The sequence below is a fragment of the Dermochelys coriacea genome, chromosome 11 (assembly GCF_009764565.3).
Source record: "Dermochelys coriacea isolate rDerCor1 chromosome 11, rDerCor1.pri.v4, whole genome shotgun sequence".
In the NCBI taxonomy this organism is placed as follows: Eukaryota; Metazoa; Chordata; order Testudines; family Dermochelyidae; genus Dermochelys; species Dermochelys coriacea.
In genome coordinates, this window is record NC_050078.2 from 27714454 (window position 1) to 27733878 (window position 19425).

The following is a 19425-nucleotide window of genomic DNA, read 5'->3' on the forward strand; positions in this document are numbered from 1 at the left end:
AAGTTACAGCAGTCTAAGGCTATATCTACACTGCAAAATATTTTGGTATTCTGTTTTAAACTCAGGATATCAGCTCAAGTTAAAGCCAACAGAGAAAGCTGGGATTGAACTCCAGCTGGTAACCTGTATTAAAAGCAAGTTGCCATGTCTTCTTGGCTATTTTAATCCAAGTTAGCTAACGCAGGTTAGCTAAGCTGAGTTAGGAACACACCTTTCTTTTTTATACTGTAGACAAACCTTGAATGTTTGGAAGCTTCTTTAACGTGCATTCAGTTTCTGAAAGAAGAAAAAGGAGAATATATTTCACTTATTTGCACCAGTTTACTCCCCTTTTACTCTCTGCTATCTCCCTGTAACTTTTTGGAAATGTGATTCAGACAAGTGACCCAATAAACACACACAATTTTAGATGGCAGCATACCAAAATGGCATAACTTAAATGAGAGGCAACTGGATAGGTCACAATTTCATTCAGACTGCATAAAAACTCCAAGATGTACACAGCATACTATTCAGTACAGTAATGTCAAGAAAACAAACAAATTACAGTGAACTGGCCACACAGGTCATTTACACTAAGACTTTGTTAGTTATTTATTTTTTATTCAAAGAAAAAAGATATTTTAATAAATACTGCAGAAACATTAAACATACAAAGTGACTTCAACATTAAAAAAAAAGAAGTAATGAATGTCCTGTTTTATAACAGTTATAACTTATTTTCTTTTTACAATACTTAAATACAGAAAGCACTTGCCAGCTACTTTGTAATACTGCCCTAAGCATATTGTTGCATCAATCAAAAGCATATTACGGTGGTAAAATGTCTGGGTATTTTGGTGGGAAATGACTTGAATGGTATTTTTTTTTCTTTTTTGCAGCAACAAAGCAAAGTGCTGGTAGCACATAGAACTGAATGTTTTAATTACCATCATCCTCTATCCTGCCACAACTTAAAGCAACCACCATTTTAATCCTTCAAAAATGAAGCATTATCACTGGAAGAGAATGCTTGTTTTCAACAAGCTACAGCAACACTGGTCAGAGCTTAGAGTATCCTTTTAAAAAGAAGCCATGACAATAATTGGTCAGTAAACATCTGCAACCTATTTTAAAGGCTGATTGATTTATTTCATGTAACTATAGTAATCAGCAAGTGAAAAAGAAGCTGACTGAATCCGGTTCACTGAAGTTTAATGACCACTGTCTGGATATGCACATATTAGTCCTTTAGGATTAAAATAGTATCCAGTTTCCACTGGGGGCACCTTAAGCTCCCATTTCCTTACAGTGCTCATTATAAGAAAAATCAAATCTGTAATAAGAGACGGTCACCAAATGCAGCCCTGTTAGAATGTAACATATACAAGATAACCTGGCTATGTTGGCTCATATGTGTACTGTTATTTTTGTTTAACCATAGTTGCAGAAAACCATACCACAGAATATCACTTCTCCATTACACAGCCATAGGGCCTGGGAAAAACTCAGCACCTCCACTCTGAGGACTAGGAGCTGAGGATTCTCAGCACCTAAACAGGATTGGGCATTAAGGCTGTAAGAATTATGTTTTAAACTGAGGATCATTTGTAATCATAACTGATAGCACCTTTCATCTGATTTTGCAATTCAACCTACAATGACATATCCATACAGTACATCATATCTTTACATAGAAGATGTAAAATGATAAAGATTAAGAGCATTACTTTTTAAGTACAATAACAATGATGGACAGAAATAGTCAATGTTTTGAAAGTTCCGTAACAAGCAGGTAATTTTTTTCTACTTGATCTGTCTAATTGTTGTTGTGCTAGGGCACTTATAATAATGGGAAGTCTCAAAAGGTTCTAGTCATTATCATATTCCAATTTAGCTTGTGTAGCCATCTCAGGAAGGCATAATTTCCAAGCTTTTCATATACAATGTTTTCCTCCGGATGACCCATGGGTTTGATACAATTTCCATTTAATGATGAGCTACAAGGAAATTAGATCATATCCTGCGGAAAAAAACTAACTGTAAGGTCATGGGGCTAGTTCCCCAATGATGAGGATGTGTCATTAACATCTTAATTAATTTAATTTTAAAAAGGAACATTAAAATATTATTTTAATTAAATCAAAGTAGGTATCCAGGAACAGATCTTTAAGAAAACAAACAAGCACTGTCAAGGACATCTTTTTTCTCTGAGGTGCTACTTTTCCTCCTCTTCTCTAGCACATTCAAATATTTTCCTTTTTTGGCATTTCTTCCATGTAACATTTTTGACAGCCATCTCATTCAGATCCATCTCTTCCCACTGCTTAGTCTACATGCTGAATCCCTAAATACAATCTCACACAAAAGGTGAAGAGTATCCTTTAAAGTATTGACTTAAGCCCACACGTTATATACCACTTTGGCTGTGCACTTCATTGAGTCTTCACCTTTCCTGAACACATTGTCTCTTCCTTCTTCCTAAGAAAACCTAGATCCTTCACATCACTGTGCAGCTCTTCGCTTTGTCCTTTCGCAAATCTGTAGCAACTGTAGATAGTTCTGGCCTGCCAGGCATGTGTGAAATTCGCTTTGTTGCCCTCTGTGATTTGTTCCGCTTAACATTTTTGTTTGTTTTATTTACACATGCCAACGTGGCAACATGAAAAATGTCTCTTACACTGTTTTCTGACTGTAAGGCTGAGCATTCAATGTAAGTGGCTGCTCCAATCTGTTTGGCCATATTTGCACCCTGAGGGGGGAAAAAAGGAAAAGAAAAAGGAACGGCAATCAATAGGGAGGTTTTGTACAAAGCCAAAGTAAACCATATGGTAATTCTTCAGTACTGTTTGCATACATATTATTGTGTGAAAACCAAATCAGAGACAGCAAAGTGACACACAGCAACTCATTGGGTTTTTTGCAAAATACAGATAGGGATATGCACTCAAAATGTATTATACAAATATCTAAGAATTGTTTCCTGTGAGGAAATACTCATAATTTGAAAGCTGTACATAAGGACAATGGCCTGTCTATACCTGAAAAAAAAAAAAAATTCCTATTCAGAAAATTCGTGCTTTTTCGTTTGGGAAACTTTTGTATTCATCCTGAAAGGTACTGGACTGAGTGCCTGAAAAATCAAATCCTTAACTCTGCACAGAAAAGGCATCTGTTGTTCAGCAGCTCCTCCTTACAGCCCTGTCAAATGATACCCACCTGCATCACCGTGTGGGGGAACTTGATGGGGCCAGCAGTGAAAGGAGGACAATCCCAGCAGTAAGGGAGGAAGACACTAACCAAGGGCCAAGATGTATCACCTCCCCCTGGGAATCTCTGGAACCCATTGGTCAGCTGGAGAGAGGGATGCTGATTGGCCAGCATACCCCTGCTCCCAGGATTTAAGCTGATGCAGGGGCCACTTGGAGCCTCTCTTGGCTCTCTTCTAGCAGTGAGTTAAGTAGAGACATGTTTAGTACCAAACTGAGGTACTGGGGTGGAATTGTTTATTTGTGGCAACTTGCAGCCAGTTCCAGTGTGGTGAAGAGAATAAAATGAACGGTTCCCAGAGGTAAAAGATCTGGGAATTTGGTGGTAGGCCTTGGGATCATGTGATAAGGTGAGACCATATGTCACTCATGGGCTGAGGTCCCCACCCTGCTGCACCCTCTGTTTCCCTCGCAGTGGGGAGGGTGCTAGGACTCAAAGAGAACTGAGTCCTGGGTGATAGGCTGAGAGAATCTACCCTGCATTTTATGGTAATGAGTCCTGTAACCCCTGCACCAATTACATGTCTGGCATAGGACAGTATGGACCACGGGAGAGAAGCACACCTTCCCTGTATGTTGCGCCCGCCACTTAATTCCAGGCATGCGTCTGTTCTCATTTTTCCGCTGTGTCCACATCAATGTGCCTCTATCCTGGAGAGGTCACTTCTAAGCTGGAGAAAGCCACTCAGACTCTAATCTCTCCTGTAAAACTGCCAATTTAGAGTCATTTGACATGGTAGCAGCTTTTGTGATGTGCACAATGTTCCACTAGCAAATTGGCCCCCACTCCCAACTCTTTCAGGTAACCTATCACACAACGATCAGATGGTATCAACATTTGGTCTCTGTCAATGTAGGCTGGATTCAAATCAATGAACTAGAGAGGAAAGCCCACATATTCCATTACCAAACATGCTGTGCTTAACTGTCATTTGAACAATGCTTTATTTACAGTCTTTTGTAAGTCCTCAGTTACTGAGCAATAGGCATGCACTTTCCTCATGTAAATGGCTATACAATCAGAGGCAGTATGGCTGAAGAACGCACCACACTCTAAAATAAATTCTCTTTCAGCGATGTATTAAAAGAACTATCAACAAGGTAAACACCCTTAGCAAAGAGAATTAAAATTTAGTTCAGAATAAATAATGCTAAACTACATGGATCATACAAGTGTTTCCTAATACCCCATATACAACTGTGTTGCATACCCCAGTTATACTGTAACAAATACATGATAGCTCTACTTGACTCTGTCCGGGTTCTTAGATTTACACTGCTAATCCTCAGGACACACCTTGGAGTCCAAGCATGTTGAAAGGGCAGAACTTTGGCTTCAAGAATGCCTATGCACCACACAGATGAGAAAAGAATCTTGGCCAAAATTTGCAAAAGAATGTTTCTCTGATCATTTTAAACACAAAAATGTTCTAAATAAAGAAAAACTGCGTATTTTTGTTGTGATAACTGAACAGTTTCTGCCACACTTTTGTTTTACATTTTAAAGTTTGTTAAACGTCAAAACATTAAAATTCATAAAGCAAAGAAAATGTGTTGGAGTGGTGAGATATGAGGAAAATTCAAGGTGCTTTTGTATATCACAGCCTGTTATAGGTATGCTACACTGACAGTACAGTATTGGGTGCAAAATGAGCCACCATTTCACTATATATGGAACAATTTACTTTTAAGGACTTAAACCTACCACTAAATCTGCCCTAATGTTGGGGTTCACCAAAATGCAGCTTTCCGTATACAACAGACATTAGCAAAGTGAGCATCAGAGACACCTTGATTCCTAATTTGGGAATTCAAATTTAAAGATCAGGTTGATGCCCTGATTGCACTGTGTTGCTTGTAGTCAAATGTCTTTTTCCACATGAGTGGCAATGCACACGAGAGGTGTGTGAACTCTAAAGCACAATATGTTGCACATTAAGTGGCCTGTGTAGACCCTGCTGGTCTAGACTAAAAGTTACCTAGTATGCATTAACAGAGTGCTGTGTCAGGCTGCCTATAGACTCAGCAAAATGTCTGCATTAGTTTACATTCAGTTCACTTTTTAAAGGTTCTCTGCAACCCTTAGAGCTAGAAACATATTTATGTGACAGCTTATTCTTCTGGGACAAAAGTCCGCAGGAACATGTGAATTCTGCAGGCACAGAATACACAGCCTCTGGTGTTTTCAGACTCACCTATGGAGATCAGTAGGTAACAGCATCTAACTATTTCAGTGTAAATAAACTCAGTGCAGAAGGAGTGCAGTTTCTCTTAAAAGTGAATGCAATGTTACTGAATATTTGTTATATATGTTAGTGCATATTTCCCCCCACCACCAAGTAACAAGTGGAAAGAATGAGATATGACACATACCTGATCATATGATACTGGTGTCTGCCTGTGATTGGAAAGCTCCAATAATGTGCTCACATCTGTGCGCAGATCAGACTTGCAACCCACCAGAAGCATTTTGGTGTTAGGACAAAATTCCTGAATTTCACCTTTCCACTGTAAAATATTATTTTGTTACTATACTAATGCAGTACATTATTTAGATTAATTAAAGCATGCTAGTGAAAAAGAGGCAATGGAAACAGGATTAGAGTTTGGTAACACTCACAGGAAGCATTTTTTACATAAATACATTACATTGGTACTTGTTTAATTTGTAACCATGCTACAAGTTGATTTTGAGGATTTAAGAGCATATGAACTAGCAGTTTCCAAGTTAGGGCACATCTTGCAACCCCCACCCACCCACTAGTCCTGCTGACTTCAATTGAAATGTCCATTTACATAAGGATTGTCAGAGTCATGCCCTGATCCCACCTACAATCAGTAAACAATATACAATCTCATTCTCATTCTCTCATCCTATGATTCACTAGTTTTACTCACATTGCAGTAGAAATAGCAAAGGGTGTTACTATTAGCTAGTTCAAACAGTTCCTCAAATGACAAATTATAAGCAGGTCTCAGATAAATATAAAACATATTAAAGTTAATCATATATATTGGCTCATGGCTTCATTTGAGTGCTGTAAAAATGTGTTTAATCTGTGGAGAATCAATTTGTGCAGATCAAATAATATGCTTAATCCTGAATACACAATAGTGTCCTGTATATCTTGTGAAAATACTGTACATGAACATGGACATAAACTTATAATGGTGTTTTTTCAAGTCTCTTCAGCCTACGTCTGACAAATCTTAGAATCATTAACATTTAATGGGGAACATTTTAAATTTTACATGTATATTGGGAAAAAAAAAATCTACCACACTTTTGTAAACCAGTGAAAACACAGTACCCACTGTTTATTCAGGATCTAAAATATTGTGTGTTCAGTATATGAAGAACCAGAAAGGAAGACATGTTAACAAAAAAACCAACCTGTTCGCACACTTTTGTTGACATTGTCAGTGATGGTGATGCTCAGACAAGAAAATGAGTTATATTACTTTCAAATCCATTCAAATAAAGGAGGAAAAACAAAAATGGCCTAACTCCTAATCTCCATGAAAAAAAAAAAAAACTGTATTAGTGGACGAAGTAGTCAGTAAACTCTGAAGTTAACATTGCAGAATTTTTGATTCATGTTGCACCAAGAAAGGGGAGAGGTCTGAGAAGTCACAAAGAAGCAGGTGCCTGGCCCTCAATCGTAGCTGAGGTTTAGTTTTGCTGAGAAATCATGCACTAATCCTGTAGACCATGGAGCATCTGAAAGGAAGGCCTGCAGTTCCACACTGCTTTGAGTCCCCTTTCTCAGGAGTCATGTTGTCACTGGCTCTTCTACTGACTGCATATCACCACCCCTATAACGTGGAGTAAAAGCTATGGTGGAGGTCTTAACGTTGGGCAGACCAGTATTAACTGTGCCAATGCAAATTGCTAGAGTGTCTTTGATCCCCTTTGCTAGAGGAGCATGCCTTGAAAGGCAGCTTCTTCATGGCTCCACTCCCTCTTTTCACATTATGTGCCACTAAAATACTTGCAAAGGGCTTTTGGGAGTTAATATTCTACTTAATTCCACTCCCCTAATGCCTCTTCTTCTGAGTATTTTTCAGTCTTCTCGAATGATGGACTAAAATTCTAGCTCTGCAAAGTGCAGCTATGGGGTTATTTTAGTGAAACAATCAAATGCTGAAGATTATACGATTGGAAATAGTGCCACATTAGAGTTTTAAAAACAGATTCTATTTATAAATAGTTTTGAATTAAAAAAATATTCATACACTTGCCTTTTTTAGTACGCTGTCAAGGGTTTCTGGCCGACTGATGTCAAAACAAATCAAGACAGCATCGGAATCTGGATAGGAAAGCGGGCGGACATTGTCATAATAAGGAGACCCTGTCCAGAAAAAAAAATTTTATTGCTTAATATTCCTTATTCTTCTGCAGTCATGCAAACTTATTCAGAAGGTTTACAGTAAAGCTCTTGAATGGCATGTCACTATCCTTTTTCCAAAACATTTCCAAGGTTATTTTTGGTGCTCACTTCTCCATGCTCCAATTCCTTCTTAGGCCTAGCCCTAAATAAGGGTGATTTCTTCCTTAGGTAGTTAATCAGGTTAGTAGCCCAGTGATTAAACTTCCTTTGCAAGCTTGAAATCAGCTGTGACACTCCCTGACAACCCAAAGAGTGAAATCAGGTCTGGGATAGAACATGGAACTAGTGACAGGCATGTCTCAGAAAAGTGAGACCTTTGGTATGGGTATGACCCCACCAAAGGTTTGTGGGACCTAATGGGCCATTTGTGTATCTTTCTTTTATGACTCTATAGAAAATCAGAAAGTGTGGGAGCCATTACCCATTGCTGGACTGGGTGACATGGTCTTTTCCATCTCTTACACCAATTATTCTAAAAGTTTGGATGTCTCTCCACTGTTTATCAGAACTGACTGAATCCCTGGAGTTGGCAAAAATCAGCTGATATTCTCAAGAAAGAAGGCTCTTTCATACACACTTTGTACTCTACTTCTGGACCCCTCCAGAAGCTAGACTAAACTTTCTCAAAAGCAGTATAGTCAATGAGTTTTGGGTGAATGTCGGGAGACCTTAATGTTTTTCAGAAGCCTAGTTGGATGGAATCCCCTCATGTTAGCACACAGGCCTCTCAGCGACAGGATGGCATACCAATGCATATTTTAAAGGTGTCTTCAATGGTCAAGACTAGAATAAAATGGTGTTTGCTCAATGAAGGAAAGCCTTAGGATACTGTACAGAAGTTACTCCAGTAAACCTATGTGGTATAAACATAGACTTATACATTGGGTTAGCTTTACACACTGAGTAGCACCATTGGTTTCACAGAGATTACTCAGTGTGTAAAGTTAAGCATGAGCATAAATCTCTGTAGGAATGTGGCCATAATAGGTATTGACTAAAGGACTCAGAGGTGATTATGGGCCAAATTCTCTGCTAGTGTTAATAGGTGCATATCCATTGACTTCAATGGAGTTTCATCTATCTTCATTAGCAGAGAATTTGACCCTAGACCTGTTAAAATTCCATTTATTAGGGCTCTGATTCAGCAGGGTTCTTATGCACACAAGAAGTCCCATGGACTGAATTGCGGGCTTGATTTAAGAAAGGCATACCTGTAGCTTAAGAAAAGCTATGACATAAACAAATTATGTTTCTGTATTTCTCTATTCCATGGACCTAAAAAGATGGCATTTCACTTTGAGACAATAGCATAACATTTTTTTAAATGTGTTGTATGATTCATTAGCTAATTAGATCCCTTATTTTCTTCAAACAATCCACAGCTAATTGACTGTAAATTATCTCAAAAGCTGAAAAACAATCATGATTAACCAGAAGAGAAAAATTCGGTAAGTTTCTCCCTGAAAGACAAACGATTCATGCTGTTACACAAAGTGGTAAGAGAAACAGTGAGAGCACATCACAGTGCACTCCAGCTGGACAGCTTATGCCAGAAAGGAACTGCAAGAATTCTAGGAATTTTGTTTTTGAAATTAGGAGCAACATATGGGCAATGAAGCATTACCCAAGTAGATAGAAGAAGGTAGCTTGACGAAACTGGGCTTCCCCTCTAAAAATTCCCCCACAAGAATTGTAAACAATATCAATCCCACAAAGAATGAATGAACGAATGAATATTCATAGCTTCAGAATGTTGCTCTTCAAAAACACTTTTAGCACTCTTCAACATTAAACAAAATACTAGAGGAAAAACATCAGATATAGTAGGCCTGACAAAGTAAATATTCAAAATACTGGGCCAAGTCCTGCCCTCAATTATACCAATATAAATCTGGAAAAATTACATTGGCTTCAGATGAATTGCTGTATTTATTCTGGTGTAAAGGAGAGCTCAATTTGGCCTCTTTGTGGAATGCACAAGACCCATATTTTGCCTCTAGATTTCTGTGTCCTACAAAATAGTTTTAATAGTTGCTTATTTAACCCTCTTTGCATAATGTTTTGATATCAGTGGGCTCTCAATCACACAGATACTGAGTTCTATATCTATTATTGCATCAGAAGACCTGACACTGTATGTACTGAACTAGTATTTCACCTTAGCTGGCCTCTCAAAAAGGAACAATCCAGAGTAAATCACATGGATAAGTATCCCAAAGAAGGAAACAATCATATGCCCTCCCCCCAAAAATGCAGAGCAAATGCTTTTAGCTTTCTACATAAGACATATTAGGACTAATTCATCCATGGTGAAACTCAATTGAAATTAAAGGGAAGAGTTCATTCCAGTGTATGTATTATGCTTCTGCTGTGCCATGTGTATCAATAAAATACATTCTTTTCTTACAAATCCTGTTCTATGTTGTGAAGGGGTATTGCGATGGGGGCATCTTCCCCACCAATACCTGTTCCTGCTGTTAAATCTGCCAGCACTCCAGAGACTCAAGGGAATGATCGGCCAGATAGGTTGCATGGCCGTGCTCGCAGTCCTTGGCAGTTATTCAGTGGTACGTCACGGATGCTAACAGGAGACCTATACCGTTTTGTAGATCACAAACTCCACCCCCAGCTATCCTGCTTTGTGCTCGCTAGTTAGTTGTGTGAACCACTTCATGGCTCCCACCTTTCCTCCCGCTCAGCATGGCTCAGACAAGTAAGAGCAGGATTAGCCCTTTGTCTTTAAGATCATTAATATTTGGAAAGATAAAAGTTGCCAGCTACAGAGAAATCTTAAAGAGCCTCACCCAGAAACTAATTTCTTAGACACATACCTAACTGCTCAATCACTACTCCTCAATGATACAACATATACCATATATGTGCATAAATATGCAGTTATGCATATGAAGGCATGCTCTTACTCAATTCAGCTTTGTGATTCCACTTACCATATCAACTCCAGATGCTGGGTTTTTTATGTTGTTTCCTTTTGAGTCTCATGTTAAAATGCTGAACACTAAGATAGTTAAGTATGATCTGTCAGTTTGGTTGTAAACTAGATATACTGGACACATTTTCTCTGAGGAAGCGTGTGGTAGAACTAATAGGAATATTTTAAAGTATTGACCATGTGGAATGCTTCAACAGAAGAAATATATTTACTGGTTTCATTCAGCAGCAATCACCAAATCTTTGTGATTACACAAATAAATAACCTAACTGCATGACTCAATTCAATGTAATATTTCATCATTTATTCCAAATAACATTCTCAGAACCTAAAAAAAAAAATCTTAGGAATGTGAATCCAGTCTATGCAGACCTTCTGAATAGAGTTCAATAACACTCTATTCTATCTTTTTCTCAAGTTAGTGTACCAATCTGAAACCATGCCAAGACCAGAGAAGAGGAAGAGACTTCACAAACAGATCTGCCATGCTCCAGTCAAAACTCTACATTTATTTATTTTTATTTTGTTGGGGCAGATTGGTGAAAATCACAACTACATTTTTGTCAGGGCTAATTTCAGCCATTTTACAGTTTATCTGAAACCTGGCTGACAGAGTAACGTTCCTCTTATTCTGTGGCAGAGACTGGTCCCAACAGCAGTTTTTATTTCTTAGTTCTATCTAGCAAATTACATAAATAGCTGAAGCCTGAATCGGCTAAATATTTTAATAACTGCCTATTTAAGATCTTATGTTTCATATAGAGTTAACTGAGCAAAACTCACATTCATTATTTTAAAAATTCATTTAGGCCCTGATCCAGAAAAGCACCAACGCACATGATTAAAATTAAGCAAGTGAGTACTTTCAATAACTTCAATAGAATTATGCATGTGCTTAAGTGTTTTGCTGGAGCAGGGTAGTAGCGATAGTATAAGATGCCAGATAACTGTTACTGGCAACTGCAATCCTCTGTTTTATCCACAGATCACACAAAGCTCTTCGCCACTATGCCTAAACACTGTGGCTTAACCCGAACTTCTTAGGAGGGACCAACTTTAGGTAGTTCATTGCTCTTGCTCAATGCAATTGTTGGCTGCTCTACTGAGACTGTCCAAAGGATGTCATTTCATGTTGTATGGAATACATGACATTGGTACAGTAGCATTATTCCATTTCTTACAGACCAGAAAACAGCCATCAGATGTTAACAATTTGTGGCCATTTTTTTTTTGATTGGTCAAATAACCAGTGACCCACAGGTGAAGGATTGCATTATCCCATATCAACTCCCTGAACTGTCGAGTTACTAGCATCATGTGTTAAAAATGACAAAAAACTGATGGTAACTGTAAGCAGTACACACTTCATTGAATCTCTCTTGCTGGCATCCTTCTTTTAATTCTTCAGTGAACGATTTTGGGGAAATGAAGGCCATTTTATTTATTATGGGCAGAATTCAGTGATTTATCTCCAAATGCAGAAAGTACTACAAGCATTCACAATAATTTAGTGTATTTATGGATTTAGCAATCTTTCACCCTAAACATTCTTTAATTACTGGTCTTTTCCCTGACAACTTATAAATCTTCTCCATTTCCCATTTATCGACAGTACCTTTTTTTTAAAAAAAAAAAAAATGAATTGTGGAAATTATGTGTTTTTCAACTATTACTAAAAAGAGTATAAGTCCCAACTTGACCAACTAGCAAGTGATCTGAAAGGTAAAGATTTCAAACCCTGAAATATCCCCATAGTGCTTTCTGCTTTTGTTGGTTCTCTATTAAATGCAATTCTTATATGTTGCACCTTTAATTTATATATTTTGCAAAATGATTCAGTGAAAAGATCTTGGTAATTAATGCTACATTTCTACACAGACACTGAGCACACTGTGTACATGCAAATCACAGTAAAGCTAGTTTGTTTGAAGCTCTAAGGCCCTTCTGGATTTAATTATATGCTAATCCCCAGCACTGCAGTACTATTTCTGGTTCTGTAGAGAATTATTTTATTAGAGTATTCGGCACAGAGTCCACATTTCAACCTTCATATGTATGCTACAGAAATGACCTACAGTCTATAGTTAGACAGAGGGAGAGAAAGACAGACATATTTAAAGCCCCAAATGTTCTTACTGCTTCACAACTTTTTGCTGTACAAATAAGAAATTTGTATTTAAAAAAGTAATTTTAATGTAAGAAGGCAAAAACTTGCTAACAGGATATATTTAAAGTTTGATGTATCAACGATAGACTGAAAGAAGTCTGACATGTAGATACTCATCGAAGTTTCCATGAGATAAAATTGTGAAGGTTCTTCAGCTGCCAAATGGCATATTCCTCTGAAATATTCTGCTTAACAAAATGAACATATTACACCCTAACTGGCTAGAGACTATCATACAATATCACTACAGAGTGAAATAATTTCTAATGAAATGATATTGTAATCAGATAGCACTAATTTGAAAAAAGACTTAGTGGTTCTATACTAGTTAAATCTCATTTTGACAGGCATTTTCTTTTATGTTAGGAGAAATTTTAATCCTTGTAAAGACTTACGGGTTTAGCCAGCACTAGAAAATATTTAGATAATCTTTCTTCCTACCCCATCAACATTTTTAAACATATAATGTCCTAACCCCATATTTAGACTTTGATGATGTTGGAAATTCATTAAAAACCTTTCCAAATAAATTTACGCTCGGCTTTAAAATGTTTCCAAACGTCCAGTATGTGGTGCCAGGTGTTTTGTAGATGTGGTCCTAGACCATACATTATATATTGGGCCATTTTATATGTAACCAAAACCAATGCTAACACTGGGGTCTGATATCACCCTGAGGCAGGATTGTGAGATTCTGCTTTATACATGCCTGGAGGTTTGCTATTCACCTCAACCGGAGCAGAATTAGGCCTTGAAATGGCAATATCTGTCTCTTGAAGAACTCAATGGCAAGACTTCCATCAACTTCAATTAATTGGAGGTATTAATCAGTTAGCCTGGAATCTTGATGCAAGCTGTCTGTAGTTTAAAGAAAACACACAAGACAGTTCAACACAATTAAAAAATTAATACTGGAGACTGATAAAGTCATCTTGAAATGTCTCAGGTATATTGCCGTCAAAGTCAACTAAATGGCATCTTTTTTATGTAAAAATATATAAATGTATTCCAAGTGGCATCATTAAATGTGAGTCATTGTCTCAGTGTGTTGTAATGTGATTTTCTAATACATTGAATGCCAGATGTTTTCTCAATATATAAACCTAAAATCAATAATAATTTGCAAAAATATACCAGTGGTATAAAATAAAATTTTCATAGTTTGAATTTCACTGTGGGCCCAGTCCTGCCACCACTGAATTTAATGGGAGTTTAGACCTATACTCTAATTCAACAGATAAAAACCGGACAAAGATTTGTAAAATACCAAATCAACAAGAACTTGAGATAAGACAAAAATGTTAATTTATCTTTTGAAGTCTTCTTGTCTGGTAGAGTGATTTTTGTATTGAGTGGCCCAGGTTTGTGGTAGTATTTATTCTAACAATCAATGAGAGCTGGCTGTTTTCAGAATGTGACTTTTTTACCCCAAACCACTAAATCAATCATTCAGCAATGCTTTATATAAGACAAAGTATTTGTTTTATCTTTCAACTTTACCACTCTGACAATTTTAGTTTTAAATTGCAAGCATATTGACCCTGTGATCCTACACATTTGACTCAAGCAAATATTAGGTCCCTGATCAGGACCCAAATAGTGTCTTGCGTAGGAGTTCTAAAGCATTTTCAGGTATATCTTCCTGTAAGACTACTACTTCCCTTTGTAAAATACTGCAAAATGTATTTTTCGTTATATGAATACGTCTGATCTATTTTTTCACACTGATTTCAAACCTTTGTATGTCAAAGGAGTTGACCTGTGAAGAATGGGCTACTTTTTAATGAATAAAAGTAAAGATGTATGTTTCAATACAAATCTGCTCACTGGTGATTTTCTATGACTTTAGAAAGCTACTGTGTAGAGTTTATTTGTGCAATGAATGGTTATCTTATGCTGTGGAGGAGCAATGAAAAAACCCAAACCTGTTTTATTACACTCCTTACTTGTTTGTATTGTTAGCCATTTTGCTTTTTGAAAATATTATTGAACATGGGCTGTGAAACTACTTGCTTTCCCAGGCAATAGTGCAGCAAAAAATCAGAGATCACACTTAGCCAATCAGAATAAAGACAATTATCTTAAATCAAAAAAAGTTACCAATATTAAAAAAACCTCTATATAAATTTAATTTCCAGTATCAGGATCATCCTGCCATTTTGGAGGAGGAGCTGCCTTCATCAGGCCCAGCTCCAAGACAGGCCATCTACATAAACTATGAACCTGCCTAGGGATCAGATCAAGACAAAAATATTTGAGAAAGGAGTTGTATGCCTTATTCAGTTTCCTCAACCCAGATTTACTAGTCTAATACTGTGGTTCCCAATCACAGATACTCAAACCTCTGCTGACACTTCGGACTTTTGTGATTGTCATTCCCAGCTTCCCCTCCTCTGTCTTAATGTGTCAGCTCTAACTAGCTCCTTTCACCTCTTTGTGCTGTAATTTGCAATGGCTCTTGGGCTGTTCTCAGTTCCAGTCTCTCCCATGGCACTTAAGAGGCCATGGCAAATTAGGGTGGGCACAGTTGAATAGGAGGTTTGGCAGAAGTCTGTACAGCTGAGATCTTCATCTGATACAGCAGGCCCTAAAATGTTGGGAAGTTACCGATCTAAAGTAAGGTCTAACTACTTGGCTGGTAGATGGAGAATGAAAGGTCTCTCAGATAGACATCAGCATACAGAGAAGCTGAACCCCTGGGAAACTGTTAGCATGCCAGTTAACCTTTGAAATAGAATCCATCACAAGACATCTGAGTCAGTATTTCTGAAACAGGAGTGGGAAATACAGTTGGAAGGGGGAAAACAATCAGACCTAAATACTGTTTTTCTGGTGTCCATATTTAAAACTGAGAGAAGAAATTATATTCTCTCTACCACTGCTTGATGACTGGCTAGGGCTTATCTCCAGCATCCTGCTTGTTAACATTGGGTCTAACACCTCCCAGAGCCAGGGAAATAGACAAGCGCTATGTTTTGTCAAAAGTTGGAACACAAAGGAATCCACTAAAAAAAAAAATCATATAGGAGCATCAGCTGACTTCATCTAACATTACCACATGTGTACAAATATCTTATCTTTTACTCCCCTAGTGTCCTGTAAGGGGAATAGGGGTTACCAAGACAGGATGATAGTCTGGGAGCACAGATGCTAGCGTCCAGGACTCTTAAGATAGCCCTTCCAGTCATGTCAACCTATATCCTGTGTTACTTGTCATGCTCATTCTCCTTCCATTACAACATAGACAGGATCTTCTCATTAATGGAGCTTTTTATCCCCCCTCCCTTTTCTTGCATAATGTAAATGGCTGGGAGAATCCCTCTGTAGAGGAAGAGAATTAGAAGCAGATGCAGCTGTCTGCCACATACAGCTGCCATTCACATCTGGAGGCAAACACTCCATTGATGTGAACAGCAATAATGTGCTCCTTAGGGTCGGTCACCAAGGCAGTAGGGGATGTTTAGTTCCTGTCTTACAGTAGATTCCATCAAGAATCCCACAAAGGCTGCTGCTTTGCAGTTGAATGCTGGATTGTAAGAAAATGATTTATCTTTCCCCAAACTCCCTTCCCGATTTTAACCTCATGTACAACACAAACAGCCACTTGCTTTGGCACTTGATGGTCTCATGGAAAGTCTAGCCTGAGTCCTAAAATTATAGCAAAGCCAGAAAAGGACTTGTCTATGTTGTTTTTCATCTGGTTCTGTTAAAGCCACACAAGGCAGTACTCCTGACAGAGGACTTGCTCCCCAGGCTATAAAATGGGAAGATCAATTGAATTCAGTTTCCTTGGATTTTGCTGCCCGGTGGGTGTTGCTCTGTTTCCTGCTCAGACTCATGTTCTCCTCCACTCACTAGGTGGTCTGTCTGTTTGCCACATTCCATTGTCTCTGTACCACTGGGTGCTGGTTGCCAACTCCCACATTCACTTGTCTTTCCTGCCTTTGGTTGATCTCTACCACTCCCTTATCTTCCTCTCACTGAGTGATCTTTCTGCATTTCTACCCATTCCCTTTGTTACCCTGCTCTGGAGTTCAGTGCCCTCCCATTCCACCTGCCACCCTCAAAACATTCTTCCGCCACTCCCCCTACAAAAAACTAGCTCCTGCCTCCCCTTCTCAGCCATCTGCCCCTCCTGTCAGAGCTTTGTCTCCCCAGTGCCTGATTTCCACCTTTCCTTCCCTTTCCAGCCCAATGGTTCTGATGTCTCCAAGGTCAGTTCCAGATATGCTCTCTGGTGGCATACCCAGTCATGTACCCTCTCTTCAACTCCCCCCTTTGGTCCATTCCCATGTTCTCTGTTTTCCTGAGGAGGCTTGTTACCCCAAAGCTCTCTGGCCTATCAGGAAGCCTTTCCTATATCATGTGTTCTGTTGTCTCTAGGAGGTTTGTCCTTTCCACACCTCCTGTCCCTCCACAAGTCTGTGTCCCCCAAAAGCTCTGTTTAGCTCCCTTCCACCCCCACCCCCGGTGAGGCCACTCCGATTCCTGTGGTCTTATCTTGTGACTCAGGTCAGGGATCCACACACTCAGGGCCCTGCTCACAACACACCCTGCAGTAGAAGAGGAGGAAAAGCGAGTGCAGCTGAGCTGTGGGAAGGGCTTCCTCTCTCTGCAGGCTGCAGAACTGGATTGTGGTGGAGGGGGAGGAATGGACTAGGTGCTAAGCCATTTGTGCCTGGTAGGGTAGTGGGGAAATTAAACAAAAATTTGAAAGAGGGGCCAGACACCGTTGTCCTCCATCTCCCAAGCTAAAAATTGGGGAAGGGTTTAGGATGGGTCTCTTTGTACCCCCTATAATTACACATATGGCTGTACATCCTTCCCTTCAGGCATCAGGAGTACCACAGAGTTCCTGCTCTCAGGTTACTTCTTCACCCCACAGCCCTGACGGCTTTAAAACGCAACCCTGCACAGGGTTACACACTGGGAAACTTTACCCAAGTAGTCCCATTGAAGTCAGACACCCCTTGCCCGAGTTACAGCTATTTGTGTGCAGCTTTGGGCCCACAGTTTGGGGAGGGGGGGGAGAATAAAGAACAGTTCAGCAAAACACCCCAAACCCACTCAGATATCGGCGTGACTATTAAACTCGCTGTTTTTGTATAATCACGTTTTACGCTAGGAGAACCCCTGCTGGCTTTCACAGCAGTGATGACAAATATTAAAAATGAAAGGCTCATGATATGCAATAATAATCTTCTCCCATCTGCTGGGCTAATTACTACAAGAACTTTTGGGGGGCGTGGGGGGGGGAAACGAAAGAGGCTAAACACAACTGAGGCAAATGAAAACAATGCCTTCTCCGGTTACCGGTGACGATTAAACTCGAAAGCCGTTGAAATTCCTGCTTGAAAGAAGGAATTATTCAGTAAAAGCTCAATGGGTATTTGTGTCACACAGGAGAGGATATTTAGATTTAGCAACACTTATCAATTTTCATTATTAAGAGACTGATCTGAGTCCCAAGTATGGCATGAACGCAAAAATAACCGCGAGGCATCTGCTACGATGCAGGTCTCTTACCAGAGGTGTCCCACAGACTCAGCTCTATTCTTTGTGTGTCAATTTCAAAACTGGCCGTGTAATTTTCAAATACTGTCGGGACATAATTCTGAATAAGAGAGAGAGAGAGAGAGAGACACAAGGACAACGTTATTGTCTTTCAAATCCACAGACACACCAGCAAGCCTGTCTGACATCGCTCACTGCATTTGAGAGCCAGTTGTAGAAACAAACAGCTGCGTTCAGAAACGCACTTTCCCCCACATGTAATCCTTTCCCTTTTGCACTGCAGAGTAAGTTAGTGAAATCACAGGGGCTGGTTTACAAGCAACGATGCGTCTGCAGGACTGTAAAAGACCGTGGCCGGGAGAGAAACACCCGCGGAGGGTAACTATAGATGCTGTGAAGGCCTCGCTCCATCCCGGGACGAGGAGACAAAGCGCGAGTGGGTCAGACATACCTCTGGGAAGCAGTCCTTAGCAAAGACATGGAGAAGAGCGGTTTTCCCACACTGGCTATCACCAACCACCACAATTTTACACTTCACGTTCTGGTTAGGATCCATGCTAGATTTGCTGGATAATTTCTGGCTCGCTCTTCTCTCCTTCATTGATGTCGCCTTCTTTTCTCTTGCCGCCCAAAACAGTGAGTTTGCCCGAAAGAAACAAAGCCCCCGAAACACCCGGCTGAGGCTGAGCCCGGCGCTCCGTGCGCCCGCCCCCCCGCAAGACGATCCCTGCCGCGCAGCCCGTCTCCCGGGTCCGGTTCCGAGCCGACTGCTTTGTCTCACCCCTCCGTAGCCGACTTTATATGGCCCGTCTTCCAATCCTGTCCTCTCGCAACGAGAGCGAAACTGACCCGCCTCTTCCCCTACATGGAGCCCAGAGAGCTTGTGAACGCCGGCGGCCGCCACGGCCCGGAACCCGCACGCCCTCTAGGGGAGCAGCGCCGCGGCGCGCCGCCGGGCCGGGCCGGGCCGGGCCGGGAGAACTGGAGCCCCGGCGAGGCTTTGCCCGGACAAGTCCGCGCAGGCAGGGCAGAGCTCGCCCGGGAGCGCGGATCTCGGGAGAAGCCCTTTCTAGGGCACCGTGTATGGGACTTATGGGGCCACGCAGGGCGGCGGCGCCCGCTGCCCGGACTCACAGGGAAATGCCCCCAGCTGGA

At 40.0% G+C, this 19425-nt stretch overlaps 1 protein-coding gene across 1 annotated transcript; it reads right to left on the minus strand.

Annotated features, from left to right (window-relative positions):
* Nucleotides 1-453: 453 nt before the first annotated feature.
* RND3 (Rho family GTPase 3) lies at nt 454-19191 on the minus strand. Its single transcript, XM_038421710.2, has 5 exons — nt 18722-19191; nt 18283-18370; nt 7491-7600; nt 5622-5756; nt 454-2731 (listed from the first exon to the last, which is right to left on the minus strand). Exons 1-5 carry the CDS (start codon nt 18869-18871, stop codon nt 2480-2482), a joined length of 735 nt encoding a protein of 244 aa, XP_038277638.1. The 5' UTR covers nt 18872-19191; the 3' UTR covers nt 454-2479.
* Between the last annotated feature and the right edge of the window lie 234 nt (nt 19192-19425).

Excerpts from the sequence above, each read along its gene's own strand:
- RND3 (XM_038421710.2), bottom strand. The coding sequence starts at position 18,871 with ATGAAGGAGAGAAGAGCGAGCCAGAAATTATCCAGCAAATCTAGCATG. Across the intron at positions 7,601-18,282 it reads GAGTCTGTGGGACACCTCTG|GGTCTCCTTATTATGACAAT; the intron begins GTAAGAGACCTG and ends TTTTCTGGACAG. Across the intron at positions 5,757-7,490 it reads TTGACAGCGTACTAAAAAAG|TGGAAAGGTGAAATTCAGGA; the intron begins GCAAGTGTATGA and ends AATATTTTACAG.